Source organism: Haliotis rufescens, unplaced genomic scaffold, assembly GCF_023055435.1.
Source record: "Haliotis rufescens isolate VD_foot unplaced genomic scaffold, xgHalRufe1.0.p SCAF_6, whole genome shotgun sequence".
NCBI classification, from domain to species: domain Eukaryota; kingdom Metazoa; phylum Mollusca; class Gastropoda; order Lepetellida; family Haliotidae; genus Haliotis; species Haliotis rufescens.
The window spans coordinates 9689292-9704737 of NW_025964334.1; the positions used below are offsets into that span (position 1 = coordinate 9689292).

Sequence of the window (15446 nt, forward strand, 5' to 3'; positions counted from 1 at the left end):
TTGGACACACGTATTCTCCTTACATAGAATTAAACATAATACAACATCAGAGATATAAACAATTTACAATTTTAGAATTAAGAATGAAGTTGGAAATATATAATTTAAAAATAGCATACAGTGAGCATATGGATATGTACAAAGTGCTGAATAATTATAATAAACTTCTCATAAATATGCAAAAAAGAATAAAGTTAAGTGTTTAAATATGGTATATTATATATAGCCTAAGCAAACAATACACTGGTATTTGTTGTGATGATAATCGTTACTACTAATTAAAAAAACAGACAAAAACTAAACAACACAAAACTGGTTTCAAGATTATAAAAAGAAAATCCGATTTAATACTGTGAATCACGTTATTAACATGAGAAGTAACTTAAGCCTAATTGGTGGTGTCGACTACCCCGTTAAGCGTCAAAACCGGTTTTGAATAGTCAAAGGGCGCATTAGAGCAATGGAAACCACTACTGTAACTGTCGCTGCATTATCATGTGGGACCAGGTCACGGTGACTGGTGAATTGAAAGCTTGGCGGGTGTGTTGGATCGTGTAAATACAGATCCTGCACAGCGTGTTTCAGGTGGGCCACCGCAGTGACCTGTCCCCGGTACAAGCGCAGTACACATACAATTAAGCCAGTGTTGGAAGTGTGTCAGAGGGATAGCGTCGTGAAGGATATACTGTGGAGCGTAGCTGTTGGTGTCATTGTTTCTGTGTGGACGTACACTCAAGTAATCATGTGTTCACTCAAGTGTTTGATGAACGCGTTCAACGCGTTGTTCTTGGTGAGTACTGCGTTGTTCTTGTATGATATTGTCTTTCTGATGGGCGACAAGATCCTCTTAGTGTGTACAAGTACACATAGTTTTCATTTTAGCGTGTGAATGGCTGATTACATCTTTCCCTGAATATGAACATGTGATGAACACTGGTGAACCACAAGATCCTCTTAGTATCAACAAGTACACATAGTTTTCATTTTAGCGTGTGAATGGCTGATTACTTGAATGTTTGATGAAATTTGGGGTAAGCACGTGTCGATTAACGTTGCAAATAGAATATTAGCGACAAAACTCTTTTTATGATCATAAAGAATATCCGCTGAAAGAACAGTCAATTGTGTGACTCTAACTATCTAAGCATGTGTTAACGCATCACAATCACATTCAGATTATACAAGGTGTTCACTGACAGACGAGCGTTTCCTGCTCCACCGAAATGAAGCGTGTTTACGACTGAGTGAGGGTCGGGTTTACGTCGCTATAAACAATATTCCAGCAAGATCACACGTTGTACACCGGGGAGTCATGTGGAGAGCGAATACCACGAGCTCAGTAATCTAGTTAGGTGTGGAGTTGTGAGCATCACGACCTCGGGTTCATTTCAAATCAGACGTCATTGCACAAAGTGAGTGGGTGGGCAGATGAGTGGGTGGGTGGATGAGTGGGTGGGTGGATGAGTGAGTGCATGGCGGGTGAACGCGTAAACAGCTAGGCCAGCCAACCGTACCCCTGAGACATTATCTAATAAATTGTATATATATATATGGGACATACTAACGGTTAACTTGATATGGAGACAAAAAAGTTGATTTTGATGACTTTGTTATAAACTTGCTAGGACTGCAAATTGACACAGTGCGCAGTCTCCTTTTAGAGTATAATGTGACCATCCACTCTGTTTATATATATACATCTAATATATATATAAATATAAATATATATATATATATATATATATATATATATATATATCTCTCTCTCTCTCTCTCTCTCTCTCTCTCTATATATATATATATATATATCTATATATCACTACTACTACTACTACTACTACTACTAGTCTTGGTTGATGCATGTCACTGATCCCATTTGCGTGGATCGATGCTCATGATATAAATCACTGGATTGTCTGGTCCAGACTCCATTATTTACAGACCGCCGTCATGTAGCTTTGTGAAGTAAAACGCCGGTAAAAACCCATTATGAGTATCCCCTGAACAATTAGCGACAAGGGTGTAACCCATAAAGCTCATTGTAAATGCATGTTCCCGAAACAGGTGAGCGTGTCATGTTCTACTAGTATGACCCGCGACATGTACCGCGACCCAAGGTAATGTTACACACCGCCCTGTTCGTGTCCAGTAATAGTGCAGAGCAACTTTCCTACAGCCGAACGCGCGGGATAAAGCCCATAACTGATTGTAATTGACATAGCACTCCCTCTTGATAACAGGTGGGCGTTGTGTCCCTGCGGTGTTGCTGTCAACAATCCTCTTCCATAAATGTCCAGGGTTTCAAAAGGACATTTCCTCTCGATTACAGAGCGTCTTCAATCTTAATGAACTTTCCATGACGATAACATGTAATTAGTAATTGTAACAACTCTTAAACACATCTGTGACGTCATCCTATTTTTCAGGAATGGAGACTTGTTTGTCAACTATACATTATCTTGAAAAAACATTTGAATTAATTTCTACTTTGAATAGACAGAACTATGTTTTAAATCTATTGACAAGTGAATAATTTCATTTTTTCCGAAAATATGTGTCGCCAGCGGGGTTCGAACCCGCAACGTTTGATTTGAGAACGTGTAATTGTGAAACTCAGCTACGGCGTCACGTGAAGGTATTAACTATTAAATATTTTCATAATTTTGCATAATGCTAAAAGCTCAAAATAATATGTATATATTTTGTGTTAGAGCGGGTTATCTACAACAATGTTCATATTAATAGCAATTAGCAATTTGACGAGAGAAAAATAAATCAGGTAATATATATATCCTTGTTCGGGTCTCTATATTTCCTATTAATCCCATCTGCATGTATTGACAATGTGCAAGCGATTGATAAATACTAGTTTAGGGCCTAACAAAACTACGAAGAGCCGTGAACCATGCATTGTAAAAATCAGCTCGTGACCGAGCTTAGCGCTCTTGCAACAGCGACAGAGAACGTATTCCTCGTGCATCACGCAAGGGCGACTCACGCAGTATAAATACACACAACAAAGATTTCTGGGTTTTTTTCAAATATGTTCCACAACAGAATAGTTTGTCAAAATGTAAAAGTGGGGATGAGGTTTAAGTAGTAGAATCTCCTCGTAGCTGTCATTCTTTAAAAATAATGGGCCTCTGCTCCATTATTTTTAAGGAATGGAGAGTTACTCGGACTTTCCCATCTACGAATAAAATTGGAATTATTTTTTTTGATGGACTATCTGTTACAGAGCTAGTTTAAAAGTGAGTTTGGTTAAAATAATAATAATAATAATAATAATAATAATAATAATTAGAAAATGATCATAGCTTTTTCCTTAGAAATTAAAGAAGCATCGACTACTCTATGCAGACACATGCAACCATGTGAGCATTCTGGTTGACTTATACACATTTCAAATACAAGCACGAAAACACTTTCAATAATGATCATATAACAGACTTGCTTTATGTCGTGTTATATTACCGCAACTCAAGTCTTTGAGTGAGTGAGTGAGTTTGGTTTAACGCCGCTTTTAACAATATTCCAGTTATATCACGGCGTGTCAGCTCAATGTGGGAGGAAAGCCCGAAGTGATGCAGGTTTCAGACGTTTACCACTTCGGTGAAACCCACGAGCACGGGTATGGTGCTGACAGACCTAGAAACATAATCGGAGCGAACCGGGATTCGAACCCACAATCATAGGTTTCTGGCGTGCCCATAGGACGCAACTCTGCACAGCGAATCGCGGCGCCTTAGACGACTGGGCCACACGTGCCCCTCTTCCATCCTTTTAGGTCTAGACCCTTGAGGATCCGGGGTAGAATAGGTCTTCTGGAACCCAAACTTGCCGTGAAAGGCGACTATGCTTGTCGTATGAGGCGACTAACGGGATCGGGTGGTCAGGCTCGCTGACTTGGTTGATGCATGTCATCGATCCCAATTGCGTGGATCGATGCTTATGATGTCAATCACTGGATTGTCTGGCCCAGGCTCGATTATTTACAGACCGCCGTCATATAGCTTGAATATTGCTGAGTGCTGCGTTAAACAAAAAAAATAAAAAAATAATAATCTAAAGGTCTACATGTCACAACTTTTTAGATACACTTGAATATTGCTCTGTCAGCGAATATTTCAAGGGCATCATGCAACTCTTGCTCAAAAGTTGTTTGATCAGGGCAACGACATTCGAAGACTTAGTAAAGCTGTCAAATAGTGGGATGGTAGACATGTGGAGGACATTACCAAGTAACAAAATGTTGTGTGATTCAATTCCCAATATTGACTTGTACCACAGGTTCTTATGTTTTTTTTCAGGTGAACTATTTACGTGCATTTGCATGTGTTTGTGACGGGTGACCCCGGTAGGGCAGGATACGCTCACCTTTTCACGAACACCTGATAGTGATACATAAATACATGCTTTCATCATCTCAGACTCGTACACTGGGCTTAGCTTTCAACAGAAATTTCTTAAGCTTATAGAGAGGATTTTGTCGCTGTTTTTGTAAAACTTTGCCACGTTTTCCTATAAAGACTTACCGTGTTCGACATAACAAGCGCCCAGGGCGCTCTCAACAATAGAAATAGGGGGCTCTTATTAGAATATAATTTTGGTGAAAAACAACAGAGTTGAAAGATCGTTAATTTCGTTGTTTATGCTGACAGCCTGAAATGTTTATATACAACAGATATATTTTTCCAGAATTTAATTTCCCATTATTAAGGATGCATACAACACACGTATTATACACGAATAAATAATTCTTGTGTACATTGATCAATCGGAAGGGGTGATAATTGGGATTGTTCACTAGCAAATATATTAGCAAATATTGCCGTGGGCGCTTATAAGAGCGGGGCGCTTATTACGTCGAATACGGTATAAGTCCTCCTTAGTGATTCCGGGTTAGAGTTGGTCCTGATCAACAACCCATGCTAAGAGGCGACTATATGGATCGCCTGGTTGACTGCATGTCTTTGTGCCACGACGACGTGAAACATTGTTCATAATAACAGTCACAGGATTATCTGGTCCACACCAGATTATTTACAGACCGCTGTCTTATAACTGTTATGATGCTGACTGCGGAGTTTATAAACGCACATACAAACAAACACGAATGTTATTGTTCGTGTCTCTGTTTAATGAGTTGAATGTATATTGTTGCAGCTGATTGGCTTGGGAGTCACAGGTCTGGGCATATGGTTACGCGTTGATGCGGATGCAGGCAAATACATAGATGACTCCGACAGCTTTAATGCGTTGTATGCAGGGTCTTACGTCTTCATCGGTGTTGGAGCTGTCATCATCCTCTTAGCAATTATTGGAATCTGTGGAACCGTCCGAATGAGCCAGTGTCTACTAGTCGTGGTAAGTTGTCAGTAACATGTAGGTGAATCACAACTTGCATACCCGTGAAGATCCGGGGTAGAATAGGTCTTCAGCAACCTATACTTGCCGTAAAAGGCGACTATGCTTGTCGTAAAAGGCGACTAACGGGATCGGGTGGTCAGGCTCGCTGACTTGGTTGATGCATGTCATCCAATTGCGTGGATCGATGCTCATGATATCAATCACTGGAGTGCATGGTCAGCCCCACGTTGGGGGCCAATGTAGCGGCCATAAAATTGCCGAGTCCCGTGATGGGATTCGAACCACGGACCTTCTGATCCGACTTGTTTGATGCATTTCATCGATACCAATTGCGTGGATCAATTCTCATGAAATTAATCACTGGATTGTCTGACCGCAGTCATATTGCTGGAATATTGCTGAGTGCGGCGTTAAACAACAAACCAACCGAAGTATAATAATTTAATCTGATATATTGTTATATGTTTGAACAATAGTGCAATTTGTATGAAGTTGATATAAGTTTCTATTTCGCGTGAGTTCCAACAAGAAATGAAATGAATTGTGAACAAACTATGATGTCTTTCTAACTATTAGGATTCTTGGAGACTTATTGTGTTAATTATGATACCATATGATACTGATACATCTAATGATAATTATAGTGATAGTGATGATAGCATATTTATCATTTCAGTTCTTCATAGGTTTGTTCATCATCTCCACCATTCTGCTTGCGATTGGAGTGGTCGTTTTGACGCAAATGGATGTTGTGAGTATCATTGAGAGAATTTCACTAGCGTATGAAGCCATTCCTCAGTCTACAGAAAATTGAATCCAGTGATCACACACACACACACACACACACACACACACACACACACACACACACACACACACACACACACACACACACACACGAGACCGCCTCCGTGGTCTAGTGTCCGCCCGGAGAGCGGAAGGTCCGGGGTTCGATCCACGGCCGCGACATACCAAAAGGCGTTAAGGGATGGTACTTGTTGTTACCCTGTCTGGCGCTCGGCATTAAAGGTCAGAAACAAGAACTTTCGGCTGAGAGTCAGTATACTGTGTTATTCATGTTAAACTGCGCCATGGTATGTCAGTTGGCTATTAATCGGCATCAGTCCGAACAGGTTCAAGCAGCCACACACACACGTGCATGCACGTCGCTATATAAGTGCAATAACCTTGGACGCGATGTTAAACCCCATTTCACCTCACACACACAAGCACGCGCGCACGCACGCACGCACGCACGCACGCGCGCACGCACACACACACACACACACCATATCTAATTATATGTATCTAATTTAATATACTTACTATTGTTTTCAGGTGAAAGAGTCTTTTGGGGATCACCTAATGACCAAAGTGAAGGATTATAACAACGAAGATTCGAAGACCTATATGAACAATTTCCAGAATACAGTATGGCATTTTCCTTTTGTTCAAAACTTATGAGAAACATTGTGGGAAAATACAATTCAGATGAATGAACTAACGATTGAAATAAGGACCATACGATTTCTATATGTGTTTAATGGCGTATATTTTGACATAATAACATCACATAATAACAATTCTATGGATATTGCGGCAGATTTCATTCCCAAAGTGAACGCTACATTTTACCCCCTTGGATTTGCGTGCGCTCGAATTTTTTATTCTCAGCTCCCTTAACAAGAGAGTGATGACATTTTTTACTTGAACGCTTCATATTTCAGTTTGACTGCTGTGGAGCAAAACATGGTGCTACTGACTATGGCATCGCTATCGTGACTCTAAACACTGGTTGCAAAGCAGAGAATATCATGACGGTTAGTAGTTTGATTACTGATTATTTTCCGTATGAGAGGGGCGGTCGGGTAGCCTAGTGGTTAAAGCGTTCGCTCGTCACGCCGAAGACCCGGGTTCGATTTCCGACATGGGTACAATGTGTGAAGCCCATATCTGGTGACCCCCGCCGTGATATTGCTGGAATACTGCTAAAAGCGGCGTAAAATCAAACTCACTCACTCACTCACTCACTCCGTATGAGAAGTATTGATATGACCAAAGAAAAGGAAAACCACGATATTTTTTACTGTTTTTACAGATATTAAATGATCTTATTAATTATTTTCTGAATGAAAGTCTTCAATGGCTTTAATGTCTCCTGGTGCCATTATTATTTGATAGAGATTCATTAACACATGCTCATGATAAATAGTGGACTCTGATTATGGAAAGGGTTTTGCATTTGTTCAATTATATTTGAATGGTTGGTTGGTTGGTTGTTTTACGCCGCACTCAGCAATATTCCAGCTAAATAACGGCGGTCTGTAAATAATCGAGTCTGGACCAGACAATCCAGTGATTGACATCATGAGCATCGATCCACGCAATTGGGATCAAAGACATGCATCAACCAAGTCAGCGAGCCTGACCTTGTACGACAAGCATAGTCGCCTTTTACGGCAAGCATGGGTTGCTGAGGACCTATTCTATCCCGGATCTTCACGAGTCCAATTATAAACATATATAATGAATATTTTGCTTCAAATTTAATTGAAAACATTATACATTTTATAAATTAAAAACTTGTTTGCCTCTTCACACAACGCTGAAAATCTTCCTGAAACTTACATCTCTGATTTACAGCCTTGTGCGGACGCGTTTTTTGAAACATTGTCACCTAACCTCATGGTAACGGCTGGAGTCGCCTTCGGTGCAGCTTTTATTATGGTAAGTGGGGGTTGGTGGGTTCATTGCGCCAACACATAATTTGTTTCACATTTAGTCATATGTTGTAAACGCCAATCTCCCGTATGTTTCCCGTTTCCTTGGTTATAAGATATTCGTAAAGAAAGCCATCAAGCGATACTAAAAGGGTTGGAAGATCTAACTAACACGTGATCTAACTACGTCACATTGGAATTTCATTTCTGCACACACAACCACTGTTATAGCTCCCTCTTATGACTTAAGCGTACACAATAGGGTAAGCAGCGCTTGGAATGAGCGCTTGACGGTTACCTTTAAGGAAACTACAATTACCTTTATCTACACTGATTAAATAATTCCTTAGTGTCTCAGAAGTACTCTCAACTTTAAAACAATTGTGAACAACCACATTCCCGTATATTTTACGCTTTAGAAGTAACTGATACAAATCGTTAGTTTTAACCATTAGTCCAAGCATTCATTGGACACCCTGTGTCATTACAGATGATTCAGTGATCCATTCTTAGAATTTTCACTGCTATTTTGCCTTTTCCACCCAATGGAATCTGTTTCGGCAGTAACACAACACTTATTATTCTCTGGTGTTAACGTTTTATACATTATGTTGTTGTTGTTGTTTGTTGTTTAACGCCGCACTCAGCAATATTCCAGCTATATGACGGCGGTCTGTAAATAATCGAGTCTGGACCACACAATCCAGTGATTGATATCATGAGCATCGATCCACGCAATTGGGATCAATGACATGCATCAACCAAGTCAGCGGGCCTGACCACCTGATCCCGTTAGTTTTAGCTTTTACGACAAGCATAGTCGCCTCTTGCGGCAAGCATGGATTCCTGAAGACCTATTCTACCCTGGAATCTTCACGGGTCTTTATACCTTATGAGGTTAACGACGAGCTTCTGGTAATTACATCAACCAATGTCCATTGATAATGCCAATATATTCATGTATATGTCATACTGCTTGCACATGTTCCAGTAGGTCCATGACTATTTTCCTTCATTCACAGATCTTAGGAATGGTTTTGTCAATGTGTTTGTGCTGTGCCATAAGGAAGGAATGATTTTGAAGAGGGACACAAAGCACGAGAGGGCAAAAGGCAGCAAAGTTGAGAATCCAGGGATCGAGAGTAGGAATAGTTTCACCTTCTTTTGGAAGAAGAACAAGAAATCAGGTTCTTGGCAGTATTTGTCCCAGAGATCGAGGAACTATATTTGTATTTTGTCGAAACATTATGTCTGCAATAGTTATTAAGCCATACATAATTTTTTTGACAATTCTGTAAACAATGTATTTCTGATACGAATTTTTAAAACTATTCTACAATGTGTCTAGGTATACATAAAGTTTTGACTCTTTTACCAATGCTTTGAAAACCAATAACTGTAAAGTTCAGTGTCGTCAACAGGGTTATGATCCATGGGAGGGGTTGTGATAATTGTTTGTGCATGCACCTTCTTCATCAAGAAATCCACCATGACGTGGCAATTACCTCTGACTGAAACAGCCGATCTGATGGCAGCATCACCGCGGTTGTTAATATTTATAGGAAAGTACTTCTTTCTGAGTCATTGTCGGTAGACATTTTAACATAATTATTTGTACAATAATAACTTACAAAATGCACAGCTGCGTCACAATGAGCGATGTGAGGTCATAGTGACGTGCGGCGTAGACCCGAACATGGCTAGGCTTGCTTTATTTTATTTTCTATTTTGGTGCCCACCGCATGTTGTCTTAAGAAGTACCTGTGCTAAACACTTTCAATGCTTGTCAAGTATGCTAATAAAGTATAATGATGTTAAAAAACATTGCTTGAGCATAGACAGCGCCATAATTGTTTACAGGCTATTACCGGTGTTTCCTTAATTCAGATCGAAAACTGAGCACACACAAGATGCATACATGACGCTTCGCCCAATAGCTTCGCTAACACCAAATAGTTCGCGTTTAATTGTGTTTTTTGTAGAACGGATATCAACGAACTGTGTTTTAAAATTAGAGATAGCCTCAGTGTAGATTAAGAACCGCTGATTTTAACTTTTTTAACCGAGCACTTCGGAACACAGTAGTTTTATCTCCTAAATAGGTTATGTCCAAACCACTTTAAATTTGTGTCATCTGTTCTTTCCCTCAATAACATTCATTTACTTTCCAATAAGCCCAGGGGGCGGTCGGGTAGCCCATGGCAAGTGGTTAAAGCGTTCGCTCGTCACGCCGAAGACCCGGGTTCGATTCCCGACATGGGTACAATGTGTGAAGCCCATTTCTGGTGTCCCCCGCCGTGATGTTGCTGGAATATTGCTAAAAGCGGCGTAAAACCATACTCACTCACTCACTCACTCAATACGTCCAACACGTGCAAAGTCTTCCTACATGAACTATGCTGTAGACTGGATTTAATCTTTTTATAAAGTATTTAAAGTATATAAAAACATTTGGATAAGAAGATGTAACAAATTTTCTTAAAAAAATAGAAACTGATTAATTGCCTGTAGATAAAAGTAGTTATTGGTTTTGTAATAAATTTACATTACATGTTTGTTAGTTATGGAAACTATTAACTCTCCTGTTGATATTGCATATATTCATCATTTCTTAGTTATGGATGCTATTGACTCTCCTGTAGATATTGCATACATTCATCATTTCTTAGCTATGGATGCTATTGACTCTACAGTAGATATTGCATACATTCATCATTTCTTAGCTATGGATGCTATTGACTCTACAGTAGATATTGCATACATTCATCATTTCTTAGCTATGGATGCTGTTGACTCTACAGTAGATATTGCATACATTCATCATTTCTTAGCTATGGATGCTATTGACTCTACAGTAGATATTGCATACATTCATCATTTCTTAGATATGGATGCTATTGACTCTACAGTAGATATTGCATACATTCATCATTTCTTAGATATGGATGCTATTGACTCTACAGTAGATATTGCATACATTCATCATTTCTTAGATATGGATGCTATTGACTCTACAGTAGATATTGCATACATTCATCATTTCTTAGCTATGGATGCTATTGACTCTACAGTAGATATTGCATACATTCATCATTTCTTAGATGTGGATGCTATTGACTCTACAGTAGATATTGCATACATTCATCATTTCTTAGATATGGATGCTATTGACTCTACAGTAGATATTGCATACATTCATCATTTCTTAGATATGGATGCTATTGACTCTACGGTAGATATTGCATACATTCATCATTTCTTAGCTATGGATGCTATTGACTCTACAGTAGATATTGCATACATTCATCATTTCTTAGCTATGGATGCTATTGACTCTACAGTAGATATTGCATACATTCATCATTTCTTAGATGTGGATGCTATTGACTCTACAGTAGATATTGCATACATTCATCATTTCTTAGATATGGATGCTATTGACTCTACAGTAGATATTGCATACATTCATCATTTCTTAGTTGTGGATGCTATTGAATCTAGAGTACTTGTAGATTTCGCAAACATTGTATTGTTTGTTTCTTGTACGAAACTGAAACTAAAGCATATGCCCTTAATAAAGCAGGTTAATGCTTTTCAAACAATTGTAAGATTTTCAATGAAGAGGACATCTTAGTTCCATGTATGTGTGTATATGTGTCTGAAATAAAACAACTTACCGTATTTGACGTAATAAGCGCCCCCCCCCCCCCCCCCTCCCGCTCTAATAAGCGCCGATGGCGATATTTGCTAATATATTGGCTAGTGAACAATCCCAATTAGCACCCCGATTGATCAATGTACACAAGACTTATTTATTCGCGTATAATACGCATTCGTGTGTTATATGCACCCTTAATTATTGGCAATTAAATTTTGGAAAAATATATCTGTCGTATGTAAACATTTCAGGCTATCAGCATAAACCACGCAATTTATCTTTCAACTCTGTTTTTTTCCCACCAAAATAATATTCTAATAAGAGGACCATATTTATAATTTTGAGAGCGCCCTGAGCGCTTATTACGTCGAATACGGTAATCACACTATATTCAAGGAAACAAACAGTGGTCAGGAAAAAGAAAATATGCTACTTGCTGCTCGCTACTATTTTTATGCTTTCATGTCTATGCCATGCATAAATAACCGTTACTCCTTGTAAGTGCCTTCGTTGAATAAAACCTATTTATTATAACGTTTGCTATATTGTCTTTCATTTAAGAGACCGCCTCCATGGTCTTGTGGTAGAGCGTCCGCCCGGAGAGCGGAAGGTCCGGGGTTCGATCCCCGGCCGCGTCATACCAAAAGACGTTAAAAGATGGTACTTGTTGTTACCCTGTCTGGCGCTCGGCATTAAGGGGCTAAAACAAGGACTGGTCGGCTCGGAGTCAGTATACTGTGTCTGAGTGGGGTATTCATGTTAAACTGCGGCATGGTATCTCAGTGAGCTAGCACTATAAATCGGCATCAGTCCGGACTAGTACAAGCAGCCACACAAACACACACACGTACATGCACGTCGCTATATAAGTGCAATAATCTTGGACGCGACGTTAAACCCAATTTCACCTCACCTCACCTTTCATTTAAGAACAATAGCGAGAAGTGTAAACTTAATTGTTTACGCCACGCTCCAATAGCTTCTTCGTCTGCACAGTTAGGTTATAAACTGAGGAGTAAAAGAAAGTATACCGAATTTATGTAATTGAAGATTGAATGAGCTGTTGTTAATTTTGATAATGTCTATTAAAACACCACTCATTCCCGCAACACTTTAAAAGGTAATCTGTGGCTGGGTCATTTTGTGTTGACATAAATTGGTTGAACGAAGACTGGGGTATGAAATGAATTTGAATCATATGCTCCATACCATGTTTTATATGTAAATTTGTGCCGAATTTGTCTATTATTTATGTTCAAACATACGATATCTAAGACACAAACAGCAGTTGTGTATTATGCGAATTATTGCGTTTTATTTTTAAAAGTTTTAAATCAAATTATATTATAAAAGCTAGAACCAAATAGAAGTATTCTTTCTTATTCTTTGAGTGATGACTAAGCACCAGTACAGTTAATTTATTGGAAATGATATCCAATAAACTTAAAACTTTTTCAATTGATTTTGTGTGGATTCTATATTTTTCTCAGTTGCAGCTGCAAAACCAGATACTCTTTTAATTTTTAAAACTATGAGCCTAAATATTTTTTTAAAACCCCACCTTACAACAATGTATTTTGTGTGGCAGTCAAATATATATTGTTTCAAAGGTCAAATAAATGTTTTGAAAACAGTCTGTGTGTATGTGTATTCATGGGTATCGGTGTGTGCATGTTGTTGGTTGGTTGGTTTGTTGTTTAACGCCGCACTCAGCAATATTTCAGCTATATGACGGCGGTCTGTAAATAATCGAGTCTGGACCAGACAATCCAGTGATTGATATCATGAGCATCGATCCACGCGTTTGGGATGGATGACATGTATCAACCAAGTCAGCGAGCCTGACCACCCGATCCCGTTAGTCGCCTTTTACAACAAGCATAGTCACCTTTTACGGCAAGCATGGGTTGCTGAAGACCTATTGCTGTTGTTTGGGTGATTCGATGCATATGGAGATGTTTGTTCTGGCAAGTGAGTTCCCCTGAAGACCAGGAGGTCGGCCCAAAAAACTTTGAATATCATAAGTAACATGTTTTTCTATGGGTACTGAGTTCAGCTGCTCATCCAAGCAGTTGTACTATGAACCGCCACTACTTGTATATATCATGTAAAATATCAACCTGTATGAAATATCAAACACATATATTGATATATTCATGAGCTTAATACGTCGTTCGAGATAACTACCCTGTTCCATAAAGCGTTAAGTGAGTGAGTGAAAGGGAAACATTGAACAAGAGTGAGTGAGTGAGTGAGTTGGGTTTAACGCCGCTTTTAACATTATTCCAGTTATATCACGGCGTGTCAGCTTAACGTGGGAGGAACGCCGGAAGTGATGCAGGTCTCAGACGTTAACCACTTCGGTGAAACCCACGAGCACGGGTATGGTGCTGAAAAACCTAGAAACATAATCGGGGCGAACCGGGATTCAAACCCACAATCATAGGTTTCTGGCGTGCCCATGGGACGCAACTCTGCACAGCGAAACGCGGCGCCTAAGACGACTTGGCCACCCGTGCCCCCATAAAGCGTTAAGAACACACAAAGTAAAGATATATTTGTGAAACGGGTCACGGAGTGCGTAGGGGTAGCCTAGTGGTAACAGCAGTCGTCCAAAGGTCCAGGGTCGATTCCTTACATGGGTACAAGGGGAAACACATTTGTGATGTCCCCCGTCGTGATATTGCTGCAATATTGCCAAAAGGGGCGTACACTTACGGATTGCATCAATACAGTGAGTACACAATCGTATTCATTTCCCCTGATGTATTTCCCAAATAGGATAGACCCGTGAAGATTCCGGGGTAGAATAGGCCTTCAGCAACCCATGCTTGCCGTAAAAGGCGACTATGCTTGTCGTATAAGGCGAATAACGGGATCGGGTGGTCAGGCTCGCTGACTTGGTTGATATCATGCATTGGGATCGATGACATGCATCAACCAAGTCAGCGAGCCTGACCACCCGATCCCGTTAATCGCCTTTTACGACAAGCATAGTCACCTTTTACTGCGAGCATGGGTTGCTGAAGACCTATTCTACCCCGGAATCTTCACGGGTTGTGTAGTATACATGTTTTTGCTCTCATGAATAGTGACGCACGCAAAGATGCATTTGGTGCTTAAAAGTGTTTACACATCGTCTTGCTGTCCTGCGTCTTTATGCATATGAATCGGAATTCAAAACAAGGGAATCTGTCCAAGAAGCTTAAGTTAAGCTTCAGGTATATCGATGATAGGATTTCGGCGTCGTAAGAGGCGACTTACGGGATCGGGTGGTCAGGCCCGCTGACTTGGTTGATGCATGTCATCGATCCCAATTGCGTGGATCGATGCTCATGCTGTCAATCACTGGATTATCTAGTCTAAACTCGATTATTTACAGACCGCCGTCATATAGCTGGAATATTTCTGAGTGCGGCGTTAAACACCAAACAAACAAATAAACAACAAAATAATAATAATAAACAGCATCAACAAACAAAACTATGTCCCCGCCCTAATATTGCTAAAGAATTCTGAAAACAACAAAACCAATCTAAATATTTCATCATCTTCTCTGATTCGTTATCTTGACTTCAGGCATTTAAACGTGTCTCACCATTGCACCCTATTATCCTTGACATTTTAGAACCCTATAATGATCTTTCCACTGGCCAATGTGACATCGTCTTTTGCTGGTTGCCAAGTCATGTAGGCAT

General features: G+C 39.7%; 2 protein-coding genes across 2 annotated transcripts; both read left to right on the forward strand.

The window, feature by feature from the left end:
• The first annotated feature begins 517 nt into the window (after nt 1-517).
• On the forward strand, nt 518-9368 carry LOC124151661 (CD9 antigen-like). Its single transcript, XM_046524241.2, has 7 exons — nt 518-790; nt 5167-5367; nt 6047-6121; nt 6709-6801; nt 7098-7190; nt 8014-8097; nt 9113-9368. Exons 1-7 carry the CDS (start codon nt 743-745, stop codon nt 9164-9166), a joined length of 648 nt encoding a protein of 215 aa, XP_046380197.2. The 5' UTR covers nt 518-742; the 3' UTR covers nt 9167-9368.
• Nucleotides 9369-9748: 380 nt separating this feature from the next.
• On the forward strand, nt 9749-11826 carry LOC125374732. Its single transcript, XM_048386063.1, has 2 exons — nt 9749-11626; nt 11702-11826. The coding sequence occupies exons 1-2, from the start codon at nt 10654-10656 to the stop codon at nt 11722-11724; spliced, it is 996 nt and encodes a 331-aa protein (XP_048242020.1). The 5' UTR covers nt 9749-10653; the 3' UTR covers nt 11725-11826.
• Nucleotides 11827-15446: the final 3620 nt, after the last annotated feature.